This window comes from Diaporthe citri (genome assembly GCF_014595645.1).
Source record: "Diaporthe citri strain NFHF-8-4 chromosome Unknown scaffold_9, whole genome shotgun sequence".
In the NCBI taxonomy this organism is placed as follows: domain Eukaryota; kingdom Fungi; phylum Ascomycota; class Sordariomycetes; order Diaporthales; family Diaporthaceae; genus Diaporthe; species Diaporthe citri.
The window spans coordinates 873292-894464 of NW_025064854.1; the positions used below are offsets into that span (position 1 = coordinate 873292).

Sequence of the window (21173 nt, forward strand, 5' to 3'; positions counted from 1 at the left end):
GAGTCAGGGATGTGCGTGAGAACAGAGCGAGATGTTACCGTCGCCGTCGCCGTCGCCGTCGCTGTCGCTGTGCCTTGACAACAGGAGGAGCAATGCAGGTTAGAAGAGGAAAGAGTCAAATCACCAGCAACGACGATTCAGCCGGACAGGCAGGCAGACGGCCAGAAAAAGACAGCGGCTGCTGCTGATCTATTCCGGGTGGTGGGCGTCCCTGTTGTCTGGGTAGCCGCCAGGGTGGGTTCATTGGCATCGTGATTCGAGGACGGCGCTTCGCACCTTGCCGGCACCCCTGGGCGTTCGTCCGATTCACGCGTTGGTGCAGCGCGCCTGCGGACGGGTGCCTGGTGCCAACCGCCCAAAGCGTCTCTCTGCCAGATCACCAGTCTGCCATAACAGCTTGTATTCTCCACTGCATCGCTGGCATGGCTCATACGGGCTGAGTATGCAGTGGATTGATTGAGTTGGGGAGGACATATCTAGACCGCAGTGCCACCCCGACGCGGCCTCGCGCTCATCCCGTGTTCTGCACCAAACATCGAACTAACTATCCCATCAAGGACTTCCTGCTTGCACCTACCTGTGCCCCCTCACTGGTACATTGTACTGCGGTAGCTGCGATCAAGGCCTCGAAGCTCTCAACGGTAAGCGGGGATACCTTGGGAATCTCCATGCTGGAGTGGACCGGATGTTCGTGGAGGCTGCCGTCACACAGATCAATCAGGCGCCTTTGCGTCTGATAGCGGTTGTCGAGGATGGTTGCAGCGCTCACGGCCTGGGTGGCGGTCGACTTTTGGGCCTGAAACTGGAGCGGGAGCTTAAACGCCAATCGCTCTGTTCCCTCGCATGTGCTTGGTATTGACCCCTGGTTGGCGACAGGGTGGTTATGTCAGCTCGATTGGCGTACCACTGAACGTCTGCCATCGGTCATGAAATTGCATGAGCACAAAGCATAAGTCAAATGTTTGAGAATTTTGCAGTCTACCTTTAACCACAGACCGTTTTCTTTTCATCTGACACATGTACAGACGAAAACACACAGTTGAGGTCGCTCCATACGCTCCATTGCTTGTGACAGGAATTTTGGGGGGGGGGGGGTTGTTATGTCTTGGATCCCATCTTGGAGAGGGTTCGGGTATGCCTCGACAGTCACACACCGGATGAGGTGAGTCGAGGCGAGCTGTGAGACATCACGGTTCAACGCTCTCCCAAGTGGTGACATCGAAGTCATGGTGCGAGTCACATCCTGGATTGGTCCAACTATCGCTGGGAGGATACGACGCACTTCGTACCACAGCAGTCGCTGAGCCATCCGGGTCAGTTACCCACGTCGATAAGTTGCCAGCGCCAGTCAGCGTCCTGCTAAGCAGGTCATCGCGGTGGCATGCTCCCTCATCGAGATCTAGCTGAGCTTTTCAACGGGATCACCAAACCGCCTTATCAATTTTGAGCTCCAAAACATCTTGTGTAGGCGGCGGTGACCACTTCTTCCTGTGATCACTACCGTGCCTGGTCCCTTGAATGTCGGATAGCCACGTTGTTTTACTGCCCGCGAACAGGTCATAGCCACATCATCATCAGCCCTGATGATCTCTTTGTCTTCCCTTCGTGAGCCTACATCCTGAACACTCAGAGTTGAGTAGTATAGACATACGCATAGATTATGACGTTTACTTGTCTCTTGTTTGGTGTGTGCCCTAATCGGGCCATGGACTCATGAGCCAGCTCCCTGCTTGAGCACGCCGCACTGAGGAATGCTCCTGTCTCAGACCCTTCCGCCCTCAACCACCAGTCGCTAAGACATTCCCTAGGAGCATCGCTTCCAACCTCATCACGGCTCGAGGTCACTGCTCGATCCGGAACTCATCACTATGAAAAACAATCTTTTTTGGGAGGGCTTCCCTCGAGCGGCGGGGCTCTCCCAATCTCCTTTCCTCTCGAGCTGGCGAGCGCTGCATCTCAAATCGGATGCTTTCTACAGCCTTGACATGTTGGGCCTGGTAAGTGATTGAGTGCTCAACAACATGGAAGTACAGTCACCATCGCCAACAGCCAGCACCTACGACTGTGTCTACGACAAGGACAGCGACCAATACGTCCTGGAGCAGTCCCCGTATGCGCCGCCCACGAAGCTGCACTGGGTCGTGCTCGCGAACCTGGTGCTGCTCTTCATCTTCTGCTTCATCACCATCCTCACATCCGGGCTCGTCTTCGGCCACAACGTCGCCTCGAACGACTGCCTCGGCCAGAGCTGGGTCATGTTCTCGGTACGTCACATCTCACAACGTCCCCGCGGCTGCTTTTGGATAAACCACACCACCCTGCATGAACAGCAGGCCGGACAACAAACGGCTGCATCCTGCATCCTGCAAGCCGTATGCTGTCTCACGGGGAAAAACTTTGGTTAACTAACCCCCTTTTGTAAACAGTCAATCATGGGCTTCCTGTATGTCGCCCTCCACCTGCACGCCGCGCGTAAGGGTGAGCTGGTCAGCCACGTCCACCATCCCACCTTCCAGCAACCCCTCCAGTCCTCCGCCATTGTCGTCGCGCGCATCGACATTGTCGCCTGGGCGGTTTCCCTCATCATCGTCTCTGTGTCCGTCTCAAAGGACGCCGCGGCCGTCTCCTGCGTGAATCTTGTTGCGTGTGCCTCTGCGACGTAAGTCCCACCTGCCTGCCCTACAGGGCTGTTTTTTGGGGGGGGAGATGGGGGCCAAAGCTTGTGATACAGTGGAATTGTGGATACTTGCATCTAGATCCCTGAGGAAGGCCCACCGGTTGATCCGGGGATGTCGATCATTGCAGCAGGCTGGGCTGGGCCTTGGCAACGGGCAACGGGCAAGCAAACGAGCAAATGGAGTGAATTAATATAAGATGGAGAAAGAGTGAGAGGGAGAAAAGGAAAGGCTAACAGACAAAATTCCTCACAGACCTACACTGATCTTCCTCATCTGCGTCGCGGAAAAAGCATCGCGACCGTTTGATCTCCCCTACATCACCGCACGGTACTCTCGAGCCCCGAGCGTCGTCACCTGCCGTGTCTCCGCCCTCATGGCAGCGATGGCGTCGATGCCCGAGGTCACCTCCGAAGACAGCATCTCCCGGCGCGGGTCGGCCGTCTCACGGCCCCGCAGCCAGAACAACATCCACGGCCAACGGGCAAACTCCCACACCCAGCACGCGGCAGCCATCGCGGCGGCGACCACCGCAACCAATGCTGGTGCCACAGCAGCAGCAGGGGCGGGAGGCCCACCTGGGCGGGCCGAGGGCTCCCCCGACGAGCCTGAAGGACTCCCGCTCCTGGTCCTTCACACGCTACGACGACAGGACCAAGAAGCAGCTCGCCGACTCGGTGAGCGAGGCGTCGCAGACCTCAGACACAAGGCCCCGCCTCGGTGGGCCGAGGCCGCTGGCCACAAGTGACATCGCGGTCAAGACGGGAGTGTTGCCGCCGCCGATGTGCACGGAGCCCAAAGAGGCACGGCAGCAACCTCAACAACAACAACAGCATCACCAGCAACAACAACAGCAACAATCGTACCAACAATACAGCACAGATCCCGAGAAAACAGGCTCGGAAAACGGCGGAGGCGGCGGCTGGAAGAGCGACTGGTGGGCCCTCCGGACGGTAGCGGGGTGGGTCAGCCCGGCGGGGAGCGGGGCCACGACGCCCGTGTCGACACCCGGGGTGGGGCCGGGCCCGGGGCCGCTGGGCAGTCGGTCGAGGGCGCGGCTGTCGACTGTGGCGGAGGACTGGGTGCCTGCGGGTGGTATCAGTGGTGGCGGTAGCGATGGCGGCAACGGGAGCTATCACCATGATGCCTCCTCGTCGCCTACCCGGCCTCCACTGCTGAGGCAACCGAGGGACCAGGGCCACTACGACGTGCACTCCGTGGACAGGGCGGCCATTCCGACGCCTCCCCCGCCTTCGGCGGTGGCGGGGACTGGTGGTAGCAGACCGGTGCGAGCGCCGACAGCAGCAAGGGTGAGGCTTATTCGGGCTCAGGAAGCGTTGAAGTCGCAGGCGAGGGCAAAGTCCGGGCCGACGGTGATGCTGACGAGGCCGGTGCATCTGACTGGTGACCGCAGAGGGGTTGGCGAGGAAGACCGACTGGCGCCCGCGAGACCGCCGCTGCAGAGTAGCTTGAGCATTCCGGGTTCGTACGTGGAGTAGGACCAAACCAGGCAGAATGTGAAGTCAAAACGGGGGAAGCAAATGGTGTGGTTTCGCAAAGCATAGCAACAAATAATTCCAGCCTCCGTGGTGATGGCTCTCTATAATCTATACCCATGACGCCGTGCAATGCTACAAACCAATCAACCACACAGCTGCAAAACCAAAAAAAAAAAACACAACAAGGCGAAGCATCCACCTGCCAGCCACCGTTTGACAATCGTGCCCACCATCACCTAGGTGAAGAAGTGCGACCCGTCCTGCAGCATGCCGATCTCGGGGCACCACTCCATGGCCTCCTTCTTCTGGTACTCGGTCAGCCAGCGGAAGGGCTGGTGGTAGCCGAGCGGCTTGTCATAGTAGACCGTCTCGACGGCGAAGGTCATGGCGACCTCCTGGTCCGGCAGGTGGGCGCCCCGCTCCTTGAGCTTCATGTACAGCCACTGGTCCTCGAACTTCATCCACGCCGGCTTCCTGGCTGGTGGTGGGGCTTCTTTGCCCTCTTCGCGCATCGCAACTTTGTCGTCTGCCCTGCCTTCACCCCGGCCTGAGCTCGGCTTCTTTCTTAGGGGGTTCATCCTTCTTGGGTTCTGCTTCCTTCTTTGGCGGCTCCCCCTTGGATGGTTCCTCCTTAGGCGGCTCTTCCTTCTTGGGTGGTTCTTCCTTCTTAGGCGGTTCCTCCGTCTTGGGCGCCTCCACCACCACCTCATCGGCAGAGTCCCTAGCAAAGTCATTCGCCGGGTCCCTCACGACCTCGAGCACCAGCTTCGGGTTCCGCAGGCTCAGCCCCCCGTTGTAGCCCACGCCGTACTGCGGCGCGACGGGGGCGCCGACGAGGTCCCACTCGAGGAAGTCGTCGATCGCGCGGCCGCTGTTCCCGCAGACGACGCTGTCGGCCTGGAAGACGAGCACGCGGCCGGCGCTCTCGAACTGCTCCCAGAACCAAGGGCGGGTCAGGAACACCGAGACGGATCGGTGGTCGGGGAAGGTCGTGTCCGCGGGCAGGAAGTAGATGTGCAGCCGCCGCTCGGCCATGAGGCGCCGCAAGGCAGGGCTCGCGGGCTCGACCCACTTGTCCTTGCGCGTCAGGAGGACCACCGGCCATTTGGGGCCCAGCACTGCTGCGAAGTGCAGGATCACGGGGACGAGGTTCGGCACGCGCGCTGGGTCGGTTTCCATTATCACGGCGACGTTGTCTGGGAATGGGACCTCAGGGGGAGGAGGCGGTGGGGGCGGCGGCGGTGGCGGAGGGGGGTTGAGGGCGTGGTGCAGGGCGTCGACCACGAAGAAGTCGTCGCCTGTGCCGACTATCGGGGGCCCTGGGGGAGGTGCAGTGTTGGTCGGGCTCGAGGTGGTCTCGGTGGTGGTTGTGTGTGAATCTTGCTGCTTGGCGCTGCTGCCGACGGGGATGAGGCGGAAGGTCGAGTTGGCCTGCGCATTGGGGTCGTGTCTGTTAGTATTGGTGATGACGGGCTTGTCAAGAGGGAGCGAAGGGGGGAAAGGGGGTCCCAAAAGGGGGGGGGGACGAACGCCAGAGTTGAAGAGTCGCGATGTTCCCAGGACCCAGATGACGACGAGGGCGGCTCCTGCCAGGACGACGAGCCTGAAGCCGCGGGTGCGGGCGACACTGAGGCCATACTCGTCCACGCCTACCATATTGTGCTGCGTCTTGTCATATCATGTCGTGCTGGACTGAGTTCGGATTGGAAGCCGTGAATGGTGTGGTTCTTCGAACACGTTGCTTGGATCTGCAGCGACGTAAGGTTTGGGGGGTGGTTTGGGTTCCGTACAGTGCTCGTGGCGGTCGGAGGATTGCGCGGCTTGTGAAAAGGGGTGGAGCTGTCCCTGTCGCATCAATCCCTCATCCAGCATCCATCAACCAAACCCACCCGGCCGCGGCCCGGGTAGCACGGCAGCACGGATGCTAATTTTGGATCATTATGGCCAACTGCGTCTTTGAAGATGAACTTATTAGTTCTTTTATTTTTCTCGTCCCTGCTCATTCACTATACCTTGGTATTCAAAGGTAACCCCTTATCCCGATTCTGTTTATGACATCTGCGGAGCAATATTCCTATCCCCGAGTCTTTCCCCTTGCTAATACAAAAAATTATATCAGTATGGTCTAGCTCGATAATCAATCTGTTGCCAGGCTCTAAATGAAATATATATGCTTCACGTGCACGTTAAATTATAAACTCCTCTGAGGTTCACAACTTCAGCAGCGTACCAGGTAGTCCAAGACACACGTCTTTATGGGCTGCGACCGACCGCAATATACATGCACGTATCATCCTGAGAAGGAGGGCAGACTGAGAATGTCCAAACTAGCCGTGACCTCAATTCTGACGGACCGGTGCCAGGTGCAAGTCTTGAAGTCAGGCGTAGTTCACGCCGCTCTGCCTGAAGCATGGGAGCAATGTAGACGATTTCGTAAGCGGATTCCAGCGCTGTCGCGAAAGAGCAGTATTCGAAAGGTATTTGGCATTACCTCGGTCAGGTGCTCAAGCTATTCGCTACGTGCAGGTCATAGTAATGGATTGTGAACAGACAGACAGGCCGTGTTGTTCAGCCCTTTTGCGCTGGAGCCATCCGTTAGCTTTGCTAGGTATCTGCTTCTATCTTCACGTCCTGACCGCAACGTTCTTCTTTAATTTCCATCGTGCAATCTCAACCATCAACCATTGCACAATCCTCTGGGGATACGCTGAGGAGATAGCACCGCCCATTCTCGAGCGTGTGGCACAGGGAGAAACGATGGGTGGGACATCTGTGCGGAGGATAACTAGAAGATTCGATGAGGAGGTCATTCCCCAGTCCCATCATCCTGTCCATTGGGTCGGCACTCCATCGTCAACTCATTCAGGAGCTCCCCTCCTCGAAGAACCTCCCACCAGCTACTCAACCTCGGCATTCACAGCTTGGAACCACTCCGCTAAATGGCACCGATCGCAAGCTCGGGTCTCTTTCCTGCTGCCTCTATTCGTCAAAATATTCGTCAGAGATCTCACAAGGTCATCGCGAAATCTAGTGACAGGGTCTGGTTTGGTAGGACTAGCGAGCGCTCGTATCAGGCACATAGCACCAGCAGGGCTGAACAGGTGAACCGCTCTCATAGTAACTCCCTAGTGAGCCATAGCGGAAATTGGCCGTGGCACCGGTAACTTTCGTCCATCCTCTCTGCGGCCTAGGCATATGTTTCGTCTGCTCGTATGCCTCTCTTTGGAGCCTGTCGAGGAGCGTATGCTAATGATAACAGCCCGCATGGACTCTGCATCGTCTGGACCCAAATGCAAACGGCGCTTTCTCCATAGCCGATGCTCGCCCATAGGCCACAAGTAAACAGACCGGAATCGAGTGACGACGCATATATAGATAACCGCTCTCCTCGTCGTCGTGAGTTTGATTTCTTCTGATCTCTATCCATCACTGTCTACTACAACTACGCTTTCCTCCTCTCGAAACATCCTTCTGTCCACCATGAAATCGTCTTCTATTCTTTCCACCTGTATGATGGCGTTGGCTGCCACTACAGCTGCTGCTCCCACCGATGCAGATGTTACCCCTGTGACTGTGCTCAATGCCACTGCCCTCGATGATCCTAACGACATCCCAGTTTGGTGCGAAAGGAAAAATAGTATGTTGGGACTCAGTTGGCGCTGGAACGTCTACATCAAAGGTGTCGACGATCAGCCTTGGCCCCCTCTGTGCGACAAGTTCTGGAAGAATCTCAAGAAGCATGCGTTCTTCTGCGGGGTCTCTCGTGGATACTGCGGACCTGCAGGGCACCCTCAAGACGGCTTGAACCACATTCTCAACTGGGCGTTCGACACCCCCCTTTTCTGCCAGTCGTGGCACGTTTCTGCTGCATATTGGGAGGCAACCGATGACAAATACGGAAAGATGGACGAGAGGAAGTGTAAATAGGCACCGTGGGGCCGAACAGATGCAGTCTCTTTAACACTGCAAGGCTACATACCGCCAAGACGGCACAAGCTGCAATACAGTTGTCGATCGCCTATCTTCCGAGGAGGAATGTGGGATACTATGGGAGTTGTGCCTGTACTTAGTTATGCTATATTAATAATATAATACAAAAAAAATATTGTGGTTTCTTTATGGTCTTACTTGAATAGTCCAGCACCTAGGCAGACATGAGACAGTAATCCGCTGGTTAGATGGGGTTACACTTGGTCGACGAGATGGACGAGATGGGATGAGGATTTTTGAGATGATCAGATGTGCAGCCCAACACCCAAGACAGACTATGGAGACGCCCAAAAGCAATGCACAAGTTAGATATGTACCAGAAACACCACCCCCTCCTCCAAAAGCATGCCAGACCATCCATCCACATCACCGCCCGCCCCAGCCCTAAGCCCGCCTCCTGACCCCAATCTCCAGCCCCAGGGGCTTCCTCAGGAACCCCTCGCGCGTCTCCATGACCTCCTGCCGCAGGAAGACGTCGTACCTCCTCGCCCACGTGGCCACGATCAGCTTCATCTCCATCTCGGCCACGTTGCGGCCCACGCAGGCCCGGGGGCCGTGGCTGAAGGGGATGAAGGCGTTCTTCTGCCGGGGCGTGACGGCGTCCCACCGCTCGGGCCTGAACTCGCCCGCGTCGGGGCCCCAGATCTCGCGCGAGTGGTGCATCGTGTACGAGGGGACGGACAGCACCGTCCCGGGCGGGAAGTAGTGGCCCCGGATGGTCACGCCGCGGGGCGCGTCGGCGGGGATCTGGCGGGGCAGCCCGATGCCGCTGGTCGAGTGGTGGCGCAGGGCCTCGTTGACGACGTTCTGCAGGTAGGGCAGGTGGGCGACCTGCTCGTACGTCGGCACCGTGTCCGGCCCGCCGGGGATGGCCTCGTCCAGCTCGGCCTGGAGCTTCTCGATCACGCCGGGCGTGCGCGCGACGTGGTACAGCAGGGCGCAGGACGAGTTGGAGGTGGTGTCGGAGCCGGCGATGAGCTGCGTCAGGGCCTCGGCGGTGAGCTCCTCGCGGCCCAGGGGCTCGCCCTTGTCGTCGCGGCCCTCCATCAGGCGCGCGAGCAGGTCCTTGCGGTCGATGGGTGGCGGGTTGTCCAGGCGGCCCTTGACGCGCGCGATGGCGATGCCCGCCAGCTGCTGCACGGCGGCGGCGCCCTGGCTGAAGAAGGGGTCGGGAAGCCAGGGCGCCCAGGGCTTGAGCTGCGGCAGGCAGCCCAGGGCGGCGCTGACCTCGCCGCGGCGGTTGAGGATCTCGATGGCGGGCGCGTAGATGGGCTCCGACTCGGGGCTCGCGCGCACCTCGGCCAGGTCCTCGCCGCGCTCCAGCATGCCGAAGGGGGCGCCGAAGGCCAGGTCGCCGATGACGTCGAAGGCGAGGTAGTTGAACCACTTGAGGCAGTCGAGGTGCGCCGTGGGTGTCTTTCCCGGGCTGCTGTTGTTGGCGTTGTTGGCGACGAGGTCGTCCCACCGCCTGACAAACAGCTCCAGGTTGGAGTGGATGTACGGCTCGAACTGCGAGATGGACTTGAGCGAGAAGGTGTGGCTGACGATCTTGCGCTTTCGCGAGTGCTCGTGCCTGTCGCGGGTGTTGAACAGCCCGCGCTGGATCGACACAAATGCGTCGTAGAAGTCGCTGTCGTGCACGGTGTGAGTGAGTGTGGGCTGTACATGAATCAAGACAAAAGGCACGCCGGATGAGATGCTCCTTACCTCTTCAGGAAGCCGTTGCCGTGGCCGTAGATGACCTGGATGGCCTCGTCGTCGGCCACACTGACATGATTGGGCTGGATGCGCACCACCGGTCCCAGCTTCTTGTGCAACTCATCGGCGGTCAGGTAGCGGTCGCCGCGCCGACACACATAGAGCAGCCAAAGGTTTGAGAACTGGGCGGGGAACGGCGCGGGGATGCCTCGAAGGTCGGCGTATGTGACAAGGTACGGATACAAGTACCAGGCGACGAGCAGGACTGGGGCTGCGAGGAGCGCCCACGGCGAAAGGAACAGGTTGACTATGGCCATCTCAAGTGTGGGAAGGGTATCTCAGGTGTGATGTGTCCGCCAGGAAACCATGCCGTCGAGATGGAATGGCTTTGGCGTTGGAGAAGACATCCGGGGCGCGTCAAGTATTTCAATACGGCTCAACCATCACGGCCCACCCCTGCTCCGCTCCGGGATCTGCAAATGGCTACCCGGGCCCCAGCCTTTTTCACCTGTCCCCTGAGTCGTCCCCATACCCCCAAAGCAGCGGTGTTTAGGCTGTCCGTCCAGTCAGAAGAGCGCTATTTGCACCATGACAGGTAACGTCTCGGGGGTTCAGCCCGTGGCTGTGGGAGCCTCTCGGGACCGGCAGCCAACAACGGCATCCAGCCACAGCATACGACGGCCACTCGCCCGTTCGGTCTTCGCCCTGCTCACATGCCACGACGTGCTTCGTAGCCTTCGATTCCACACACGCACACACGCACACACGCACACACGCATACGTTGTCTTTCTGCATGTTCTGCCAGCTGTGAGACGTCGGATTCGGATCGTGGCCCGCGGATGGCGCATCCGGAAGCTCTGGCACAGCCAGCAACCTCGAACAGAGTTGGAGGTGCGGGGGAGAATCGCCGGGCCCCACGGCCGGATCTGTCAAAAGGCACTTGGGCAGGCCTGTCCCGTGGGGTCTGGTCCCTTGGCCGCCCCAGCCCGGCATTCAGGTACGGTAGCTGGGAGGCGACGTATATAGGGATTTCGGTGGCTGTCGTGCACCGCCTCGCGACGCGAACATCCTTCGCTCGCGCTCTCGCTTTTTTAGCACTGTGTCCAGGCCCTCACTGACCGCCGCTGTTGGTATTTTTTGCGGCTCCACCCTCAAAGCCCTGATCGGTGAATTAGACTACGTGTAAGGCAAATGCTACATGACTACGTCATTTGGACGGGTGCTTCGTCGGGAGAGCGGCGCGCAGTAGCCAAAACGTGGGAAGGCCGATGCGTCGTTATTCCCGGAGCATTGAGCACTTGACAGGTGAATTGCCTCAACAAACACACCACCTTGTAGAATATTCATCTCAGTGCGACTTTTCAATTCATTCCACAATGCTGCACGGTCAATGGCCTGGACAGATCTATTGTCAGATTCAGTACCCATGGATTGAATTTTGTACCGCATGTGAACAAATCCTTAATTGGTACAATAAGCCCCAAGTCTGGTGACTGTGTCCCTCGGTGCAGATGCTATTTATACACAAAACTACTTTGTACAAGGATTAGACGTAGACATTTGCGGCTGTCTCAACGGCATACGCTCACGTGCAACTACTGTCGTGCTTTGCTCTTCCATACACTGGGTTTCTGCAGGAGTGGAGACGACTTCAGCTTCTCACTATTATACTCATTTTCCGTCATCAGACCCGCATGAAAGCCACGAGAGATCATGTGCATCGACGGAATATGCAGTAAGCAGCGCTCAGCAATTTGTTGTAGGGGCTGCTAAGCACATAAGATGAGTAGCATCCATGACTCGGATTGCACACATCATCTGCATTTTAGGTTCATCCATATATGTCGTTCGGGCCGTGATGTGTTGTAAAAGGGCCGAGACTAGGTAAATCGTATGCTTAGGGTGCTGTGGCATATTTGATAATCTCAGCGCTCAGCCAAATTGACACCATACAATCCATTCCAGAAGAGGCCAGCTCAGCAATTGGCGAAGCATATGAACACTGATCTTCACATCTGGTCAACATTTATGTGCCTGTAGTCCTCGGTTTTGCCAAACGGTCGCACTGCAGACGTGGAGAGATGTTCTCAGTTTAGGCTTGGCGAAAGAATTTCAATCTCCATGACTGTTGGGAACCATCACCGGAGCTCCGGGACCGAAGATGACCTGAGCGCGTCAGCTTGCGACACATAGCACGGTAGAAGTTAGAGGTGCGCAGCATGCTTTGATAGTTCGGACGGGATTCGTATAGCATGTGGTATCGGACAGTCCGCCATCCCACCAGACGTAGCGTCGCACCATCAAACCGACCAGCTCACCCCTGTGTTTGAGCCTCTAGCGGCCTCAGATGCACTCATCCATTGACAGTTGGCTAGTGCAGCGGCCAAGGAGGTCTCTTGTTTCCTGCGCCGAGGAGATTTTTAAGGTTCGCCCTTTCTCCAAGCTGGCCACACGTTTTGCTGTTGTGTTACCGGTACGCGACGCGGACGTGCTTCATGCATTAAATGCACACGCCTGCAGGCCCCGGTTTCCTTCGACGACGACATCTCATGCGGACCACACCGGGAATCAATGGAAACCCCCCTCGCGCCCACAACATACCCCCGAGGCCGTAAAGCACATAAACTCTTCCGCCTCTTCCGGGGCCGTCGCGGACCCCGCGGACATCAAGTCCAGACGCATTGATGGATCAGCCCGACCATAACGGCCCTGTCGATGCGACAGACGACCCGGAGACCATCCCGCGCTCCGAGTCGCGTCTTAAGAGGCTGTCCGGTGCGGCCGCGAACCGCCTGTCAATACCATTCTCTTTGTTCTCATTCAGGTCCTCCCGCACCTCAGATAGCGACGGCCAGAAGCTCTCCAAGCAGCAGAATGGCAGGGCCAAGAGCTCTCGACCGAGTGAGTCGTCCACCCGGTCGTCCACAGCAACCGCAGCCCAGCCAGACGAGCAAGATGCCGTCGGCTCGCTACCCGTCCTGCCGGTACTTGGGACGTCGCGCGGGGGCTACCTCAGATCGTTGCTGTCGTTATTCTCAGATGGGCACGACAACGACGGCACGTCTACCCAGACGGCTACGCCAGCATCAGAACAGACACCCATGACCGACATCAGCCCATGGCCACGGAGTCTCGGACTTTACGAGTATGACCTGAACTCACCCGTGATATACAGGTTCTCCAAGAACCACCAGCTCTACATCGGATGGCCTGATGTCGTGAACCCGCCAGCAGAGGCGCTCGTGGAATTCGAGACGGAGACTTTGCCGCTGCTGCAACAGGACCTGCAGGGGATCTGCGCACACCTCAGCCAGCAGGACATACGGATCACGTATGAGCTCCGCATGTCCGGCCACGCGAGCCCAGCGACCGGCACGGTGACCCTGGCACCCACGGTGTGGATCCTGTACAGGTCATGCACACTAGCAGGCAACGTCGTCACGGCCGCCGCGCTGAATCAGGTCGCCCTGGGCCTGGACTACCTGCAGACCGACATCGAGATCCACGAGGGCGGCGGGCGGATCGAGGCGAGCAGCGACAGGAAGCTGGTCGACGTGGACCTGGGCGACGCCAAGGACAGCATCCAGCTGTCGAACGGGGCCGTCCTCTCCGTGCACGTCGAGGACTGCCAGCAAAAGGACACGGCGTGCGGCGCGCTGGTGTGCGTCACAGTCCAAGAGGACAAGTTCCGCACGCAGCAAGGGCTCTGCCGCATGGGCGGGCTCCTCAAGGTCAACGGCAAGTACGTGCTGGGGGTGACGACGGCGCACGCGATGCTCGACAGCAGCGGCATCTTCAAGGACTCGTTCGACGGCGCGGCGGCGGGGGACGACGACCTGCGCACGCCCAAGGGCAAGGCCGTCGACCGCGACGCCATCGTCCTCGAGGTCAGTGATGTCGAGGGGTGGCAGGCGGCCACGCGCGATGCGGCTATCGACTTCCTGGGCATCTCCATGAACTCCCGCGGGGACGTCGCCCTCAACCGCTCGCGGCCCCAGAATGCTACCGACTTTGCCATGCTGCGCCTGCGCGACCTGCCCGGGTCTGTCCGCAACCGGTACGTGCCCCCTGGGTCGGAAGAGCCTGTCAGCATCAACTCGACCGCGTCGGCTAGCTCGTCCGCGCTTGACGAGGGGCCGGTGTATATCCTGTGTGGTGGGGGCCGCGTTGCTGACGCGCAGCTTGTATGGGGCTCGGTGTGCTTCATCATCCGGGGGAGGAATTTCCGTGTGCGGAGGGTGCAGACATCCCAGCCGCTCGGTACGTGTCTCGTCCCAAATATTCTCATTGTGATTATGCTAACCCGAGTTCCGTAGGCCCCGGTGCGTCGGGATCATGGGTAGTCAAAGGCGAAGTCCTATACGGCGTCATCATAGCCGTCTACAAAGACGAGCCCTTCGCCCTGATGATGACAGCAGAGAGGCTGTTCGAGAGCATCCTGGGCTCGGCCTTCTCCATCCGCACCGTCGAGCTCTGGGACGGCGTCCTGCCCGAGGCCGACAAGTCGGAGCGCGTGGGGCGGACGCGCTCCGCGACGACGACGGCGACGACGGAGGCCTCCTCCTCAAAGACCGTCGTCTCGAAGCGCGACTCGAGCACCCGCACCAACGGCACGGAGTCGTCCCGCCCCTCGACGCTGACGCGCAACTCGACGACGCAGGTGCGCGACTTCCAGATCAAGGAGGACGGGAGCGTCCAGGGCGAGGGCGCCGGCGGCGACCCGGCCGAGGTGCTGGGCTTGCACCCGGCGCTCCGGGGCCAGGACGCGCGGGAGAAGAGGGCGGCGAAGCGGGCTTCCAGGAGTAACAGGGCGAGCAGGATACTGGCCCCGACGGCGCAGGTCAGGAGCTACCTGGACAAGAAGCTGCCGATACTGGTGCGCCGGGCGAGCAAGGACAAGGGAAAGGGTAAAGGCAAGAAGGTCGCCCGCGGGACGCCGTCGGAAGGCACATGAGCGAACAGAGAGCGGCGACTAGGGATACCGGGAGTGCTTTGATGGTTTTTGATACCCATACCAGACGGGACCGTCGAGGTTTCCACCGGCAGTCTGTGTATTATTTGCAAAAAGGGTCAGGTTGCGATGTTTGTTTTCAATACTGCTTTCGAGTTGTTCAGTCTTGTTGGGGGCGGCGCAATACACCTTGACTCTATGGCGTTTGGGCTGTCAGGAAGTCGGGCCCTTGATACCATATGTGAGCAGCACCCGGCGGGGGGTGTAGGAATCAGGACAAAAAGTATATAACTATGCCAGGCCTTTCGAGCGAGCATTTACAATTTCAGAACTTTCTATGCTTTCTAGTTCTCTATATGGCACTCCTGACTGAGAATCTACTCCAGCTCCTGATCCTCGCCCCGAAACAGTAGAATGTAACCGGCGCGCAGAGCATCACTATGCACAAGAACGCTAGCAGTGAAGTCCCCCACGGTATGCCGAGATGATCGTACATGATGTTCGCCCACAGCGGGAACGAAGATGCAATCAGGGACCGGATGATGACATGTATCGACATGGCCGAGTTGGCGTCTAGCATGGGGTAAGTACGTGTTAATCACCTGCCACGGAGTCTAGAGCGGTGTATTTCGGACCGTCCAAAGCACAACAGACGGGGAAACGTAAAAGGAGAAGATTAGAGCTTACGATGTTGATAGACATCCACAAGGTACACGATGCCCGTGATGAAGATGAGCAGCAGGCCGTACCCGATCATGTAGCTCGCGATGACCTGGCATATCCAATGCACGTTCCCCGACCAGCCGAACCAGAACAAGGAAGGCGGGAGAAGACCAGCCCCGAGGACCATGGGAGGCAGACGCCACTCGGGCTCCGTCATGCCATTGTTTGCGATGACTCGCCTCTTGTAGTACGTCACTGTGTACAGCGAGCAGGTGAGGAACGCCGACACAACTCCCAGGAGCACCGCGAGGAACGGGACGTTGCTCATCGGGACGGACCAGCCCCGCTGCTGGTACGCGGCCGGGAAGGCCTGGAAGGACAGGTACAGGATCCCGTAGACCAGGGTGAGATAGGCCGTCAGGATGACCAAGATGGGCTCCTGCACGATGATGCGGACCGGCTTGGTGAGGTACCGCTGGATAATGTCGTGGAACTCGATGGGTGTCTCCTCGGACTTGGCGTGCAGTGCCCAGTTCCTCGTCTCGAAGCGCAGCCTCTTCGCCTTGAGCTGCAGGATCTTCCGGCTCGACGTCTCCCTGACGGTGAACAGCGCAGCGAGGCACAGGACCCCGGCGAAGATCAGGGTCACCCAGGCCGTCCACCGCCAGTGGGCCTCATAGGAGAGAAAGGCCCCGGCAACCGGAGCGATGGTGGCGCCGAGGTTGATGGACATGCCCGAGGAAGCCAGCGCCACGCCCCGGGGGATCGGCTCGTACAGCTCAAAGTACGTCCCAGACACAACAGCAAAGGCGCCGCTCCCGAACGCGCCCGAGAAGAACCGGCATGTCAACACGGTCCGCACGTTGCCGCCCAGCGCGATCGGGATCTGGAACACAGACATGCCCGCCACGGCGACGGCCAGCGGCAGCAGGTGGCCGAACAGCTCGGACACGGGCCCGAAGAAGATTGGGCCCGCGAAGAAGCCCAGGATCCAGAGCGCGACGCCCAGCTGGCCCACGACCAGGGGCACGCCGAAGGCCTCGGCGAAGACGTGCTCCGCGGGCGCGAAGACGCTCGACCCGAAGGAGACGCACGTGATCATCCCGGACGTGACCACCACGAAGAGGACCTTGCGGCGCGCGGGCCAGTTGCGCGGGCACTCTGGGTCGTCCGGCCCGTCCCAGCCGACGACGTCGCCGTCGCCGTCGCTGTTGGTGGTGCCGCCGTGGTGGCGGGGCTTCTCGGCTGGCGGGTGGGCGAGTTTGTTCTCGTCTGGTCCGTAGCCGGGCTCGGGGTCGTGATCGGACTCGCCAGCCGTGTCGGGGCTGGAATCGGCGGCATCGCTCAGGGGCTGACCGGCCGGGGGCGTGAGGTCTCCCGCTAGGGTCGGCGCGGCGGAAATCGGTGTGTCCATGGCGGCGGTGACTGCTTCATGGCCCGCTTCCTGGCAGGCGTCATTGAAGCTCTTCGACTGGGGATAAACCGTATAGCATTCTTGGAGCCTTGTTCGGCCCCCTTTCCCACCCAGGGGGACCAGTCGGCTTTTCTAGTCCGGCGATGTCGGTGGAGCCCCGGGTCGGCGGCAATGATTTGTGGAGCTCGGCGGGCGGGTTTGCCACGGGTATAATGGGGCATCGGACGTCATGCTCGTGATGTTGGAATGAGCTCATGAGCATCGTGTGATGTTAGTCTGTGGGATTCCTTGGGAGTCGAGGTACCGATGAGAAGAATCTGACAGAACCTCATGGGTTGATTGAGTCTTCTGTATACTTCAGCGTGGGTGTAAAATGTAAAACTGGGCCAAAAACTTTTTGCGAACTTCGCGTGTTCATGTGCAATCCTAGTTTACTTTTCGAGTAGGCCTCCAAGTGCCGAGTACTAGTAGATGCTTGGCTGCTGATCGACTTGTCGGCGCTACTGCTGCAGGTCCTCGAGCTCGCATCGAGTCACGCCGAGGTCACATATCGGAGCGGTATCGCAAGGACACAGCAGGCACTCAGGCAACTTCTTGGGGGGGCCAGACCGGCTCAATGTGATGATATCCGAACACTCATACCAAGGCTTTCAGCCAAGTCCGTGTCCACCACTAAAGTCCCTTGGGCAGTGACCGGCTTCATCGTGTTGGGCCTGTGGCAAGCCGTAAACAGCTAATGATGTGTCAACATAACCTTCATGAACTGAGATCTACAAGGTCAGCCGCCATGGCAAACGCTTGGCTTCAATACCGATTACAATGTAACTAGCAGCCGTCCGTCCCTACTCAAATAAATCTGTCATTCGCTCAAGACTAGACACGCGAGAGAATATCATAATGTCTTCAGTAGCAAGACTGACATGATCTGGAATAAAAGAAGGCAGCCCAACGTTGCCATCGGAATCAACACACGATGTGTCCGACATGCGGTGAGAGGTGGCACCTGGATCCGTTAGAAGAACGAATCTTAGCTCTGCGATGGTTCATGGAAACTTAGCATACTATTGGCGAGAGGATTCTCGTCGTCCTAGTTTAATTAAGCGGATTGTAACAGTCACTGGAACGTGCTGAGTGAAAGGGGTCTAGAGTCACTAGTTACAACAACCAAAATAGATGAACCAAAACCCGTTCCTCAGTTTCAGGACCTTGGGACATTGACTCAAAAGTGACCCAAGGCTCATTCATTGGCCTAGTCTTGACAGGATAGCTGATTTCATTTCTGTGGAGTACAGCTATGATAAGCGCTGGAAAGACATCTGATCATGTGAAATGAAGAGCTAGGGAGAAGCGGTGGGCTGTCATTCGAAAAGGTGAAACTGGTGCAGGTTCGTAGCTAGCGGCCGACAGTAGAACAATTCCTTCCTATGTCCCAACGCAGTTGAGTACGAAACATTTGCAACTAATGAAAATGCACTCTAAACATTGAAATCCAGAAAGATGTTCAAGCAGCATCGTGATCGATCAGCAGTAAGGTAGAGATGAGTTGGCAGCTGGTCTGTCTATGTTGAACCTGAGGAGAACAGCCATCCTCAAAAACTGTAACGTTACAAATCATTCACGTGGAAAGAAATTCCGTTCTGAAAATTGTCAGTGACTTACGCACTAGGATGCGATTGTCAACACTGGATAAGATCGTAAAAGTATTATAAGATTATCAGGATTGTGAACGGCACCACCTACAATTCCATGCCATGCTACACAGTCGAAACAAGCACGCAATTGTTTGTCACCTATTATTAGAGCCCTTGCCCTGGACCCAGTCGCCCCTTTCCCCTGCCCACAAGATAACCGAAACACGAAGGAGCTTAACCACAATTTGACTTGCCGGGGTTGAGATTGTCGAGCTCGGTGTTTGAAGCTGTGGCTGTGAGGTCGGCCGGCCCTGGCCAAAAGGACATCGCCGTATATGTAATGAAATGTATGGTTGCTGAGTGAATGGATTATCGTAGCATGTACAGATTACAAAGAAAATTCAATTACAAGTCGGAAGAAGACCATTGCGAGATCATCAGTGTCTCTCGTTTGAGCGCATATCGATCCTGTCAGTGCGTTCCTGGGACCCCGCTATTTTGGTCGTTGTAACGGTCCAGGCCTTCAGTGCTAAGCGACACAATATGTGTTTACATGCACACGAAGGCGAGATACGGCAAACTCGGAAGAAGGCCGCACGCCTCAGGGATAATGCTGTTTAATTGCGCCACAGCAGCGTGCACGCATAATCGGCTGTATAGGACCTTACCCCGGACTCTTCCATGTCCGCGATAGTCGGGGGCTTTTGCAGCCATGTGCACCGTATCTTGATCTCAGCCGAATGGTTCGTCTCCCATCGGATCTGTAATCTGACCGCTTTCAGTGCAGTTGGGCCCGAGTCAGTGCTCGGTGGTATCAGAGGCCTGAAACCTGAGAGCGGATCAGGGTGGTTCGTCTCAATGTCCTGGAAGGCTAAGAATGGCAGAAGATCTGGGGGGCGAGTCATTGGCCAACCTTAAAACAAGGCTGTGAGCCGGCCGACCCTAGCGTGCTTGAGTGGGCCCTACGCATGCCGGATCCCTGGGGGCAAGGTTCAGCGAGCCGGTCTGTTGGGAGCCCGCTCGATAGTGTACAAACCCGTTATCTGCGCCGGGCGCACGTTGTGAGCGACTCACGAGGCTTGCCCTCCCCACGCATCACATGGTCCTGGACCCCCCCTGGACCCCAAGGCTGAGCCCCAAGGGGCGAGTCCAAGGGGATCCCAGAGCACCAGAGCTCTCGTCCAACGACATTGGAGCTGCTGGAGGCGTGGTCGCTGGGAGCACGGGCATGACTCGATTCAAGATCTACGAAATGTGGGCAATAAGCAAGAGAGCTGTACGGAAGCGGGCAGGGAATGGAGCTGACAATGCCTTCATTTCGCGCTCTCGGGGTCAGCAGAGTCAGATGAGTTCTGTCAAGGATGTGAGCTTCGTCCGACCTTCTCCTTATTTAACGAGCCGGAGGGACGCATGGTTGATCGAGGCTTGTTTGATAGCCAAGCCGCCCTCTTCCATTCTCTAAAGATCACATTCTCTTCAGCATACAGTCTTTTTTGCTTGATTGCTAGGCAATTCACAGTCTTTCTCGGTCTGTGCATCACTCGATACCCCCTACCTCACGAACACATCCAACAGTAGCGCCAGCCGCAAAACCACACAAACATTCTCACGATGCTTTTCACGAACTCAGCCGCCATCTTGGCCCTGGTTGGCCTCGCCGCCGCGGCCCCGGCCAAGCAGGAGCCCAGGATCCTCTTCCACGATGATGTCATCCTCCCCCGTGCCGACGGTGGCTTCGACGTGATGAAGGACTGGGAGTATACCGACCTCGAGCGCCGCATGGAGAAGGAGGCGCGCGCCCGGGCCGAGGAGTACAAGCGCCGCGCCCTGGCCGGCGAGACCATCCCCATCGGAGCCAACGTCGGCGAGAACGAGATCGGCCTCGACCGCCGCTGCGACGAGCTCAACGAGATGCAGGTGCTGACCGACACCGAGTTCACCAACTGGGACGTCGCCATGTCGCCCGTCATCGGCGCGACCGGCGGCCAGGCCACCGTCGCCGTCACCAAGGGCTACTCGGTCTCCAACTCCATCACCGTCGGCACGGGCGCCGACTACACGGTCGAGAAGGACCTCTTCAAGGTCAGCATGAAGATCGACTACTCGCACTCGTGGACCACGTCGGACTCGCAGACCTTCACCTACTTCATCGTCCCGGGCCAGTACGGCGTGGTCGTCAGCAACCCCCTGACCAGGAGGATCACCGGCAACTTCGTCAAGGGCTGCACCGACTCCCCCACGTACGAGGCCTTCACCTCCGACTCGTACTCGGACCAGACGTACAGCGACATGACATGGGTCCAGGGCCCCATCAGGCTGTGCAACAGCACCACCTACCCTGTCCCCTTCTGCACCGGAAACGGCAAGCACAACTGAGTGTCTTTCTTGCTCTGACGGGCGCTGCGTGGCAAGGAGCAAAGACAGGAGTGGCTTTTTGATTTCTGCAGCATTTCACAAGCTGCTCCCTTGTCTATCTGTCTTGGGCGGATGAGGAGAACGATCACAACTTCACTTGGCAATATTCTTCAGCCAACATGTACATGGTTTTGATGCGTATGATGTATATATTCCCAGCCGGAGGCTGATATCAATGACATAGCAAGCAAGCAAGCAAGCATTTGTTTTCTGCATTCTAGTTACAATGGGTCCCT

At 58.0% G+C, this 21173-nt stretch overlaps 7 protein-coding genes across 7 annotated transcripts; 4 read left to right on the forward strand and 3 right to left on the reverse strand.

The window, feature by feature from the left end:
* Positions 1 to 2021: 2021 nt before the first annotated feature.
* Positions 2022 to 4174, forward strand: INS49_015386 (uncharacterized protein; the record flags this gene model as incomplete). The annotated part of the gene is made up of 4 exons (XM_043176067.1): positions 2022 to 2264; positions 2427 to 2659; positions 2931 to 3027; positions 3230 to 4174. The coding sequence occupies 4 exons, from the start codon at positions 2022 to 2024 to the stop codon at positions 4172 to 4174; spliced, it is 1518 nt and encodes a 505-aa protein (XP_043019522.1).
* Positions 4175 to 4410: 236 nt separating this feature from the next.
* Positions 4411 to 5830, reverse strand: INS49_015387 (uncharacterized protein; the record flags this gene model as incomplete). The annotated part of the gene is made up of 3 exons (XM_043176068.1): positions 4411 to 4648; positions 4716 to 5605; positions 5738 to 5830. 3 exons carry the CDS (start codon positions 5828 to 5830, stop codon positions 4411 to 4413), a joined length of 1221 nt encoding a protein of 406 aa, XP_043019523.1.
* A 1824-nt stretch (positions 5831 to 7654) lies between these two features.
* INS49_015388 (uncharacterized protein) lies at positions 7655 to 8101 on the forward strand (the record flags this gene model as incomplete). The annotated part of the gene is made up of 1 exon (XM_043176069.1): positions 7655 to 8101. The coding sequence occupies one exon, from the start codon at positions 7655 to 7657 to the stop codon at positions 8099 to 8101; it is 447 nt and encodes a 148-aa protein (XP_043019524.1).
* A 447-nt stretch (positions 8102 to 8548) lies between these two features.
* On the reverse strand, positions 8549 to 10179 carry INS49_015389 (uncharacterized protein; the record flags this gene model as incomplete). Its single annotated transcript, XM_043176070.1, has 2 exons — positions 8549 to 9794; positions 9872 to 10179. 2 exons carry the CDS (start codon positions 10177 to 10179, stop codon positions 8549 to 8551), a joined length of 1554 nt encoding a protein of 517 aa, XP_043019525.1.
* Positions 10180 to 12547: 2368 nt separating this feature from the next.
* Positions 12548 to 14817, forward strand: INS49_015390 (uncharacterized protein; the record flags this gene model as incomplete). Its single annotated transcript, XM_043176071.1, has 2 exons — positions 12548 to 14123; positions 14180 to 14817. 2 exons carry the CDS (start codon positions 12548 to 12550, stop codon positions 14815 to 14817), a joined length of 2214 nt encoding a protein of 737 aa, XP_043019526.1.
* Positions 14818 to 15191: 374 nt separating this feature from the next.
* INS49_015391 (uncharacterized protein) lies at positions 15192 to 17153 on the reverse strand (the record flags this gene model as incomplete). The annotated part of the gene is made up of 4 exons (XM_043176072.1): positions 15192 to 15252; positions 15324 to 15387; positions 15502 to 16940; positions 17002 to 17153. The coding sequence occupies 4 exons, from the start codon at positions 17151 to 17153 to the stop codon at positions 15192 to 15194; spliced, it is 1716 nt and encodes a 571-aa protein (XP_043019527.1).
* A 2980-nt stretch (positions 17154 to 20133) lies between these two features.
* On the forward strand, positions 20134 to 20898 carry INS49_015392 (uncharacterized protein; the record flags this gene model as incomplete). The annotated part of the gene is made up of 1 exon (XM_043176073.1): positions 20134 to 20898. The coding sequence occupies one exon, from the start codon at positions 20134 to 20136 to the stop codon at positions 20896 to 20898; it is 765 nt and encodes a 254-aa protein (XP_043019528.1).
* Between the last annotated feature and the right edge of the window lie 275 nt (positions 20899 to 21173).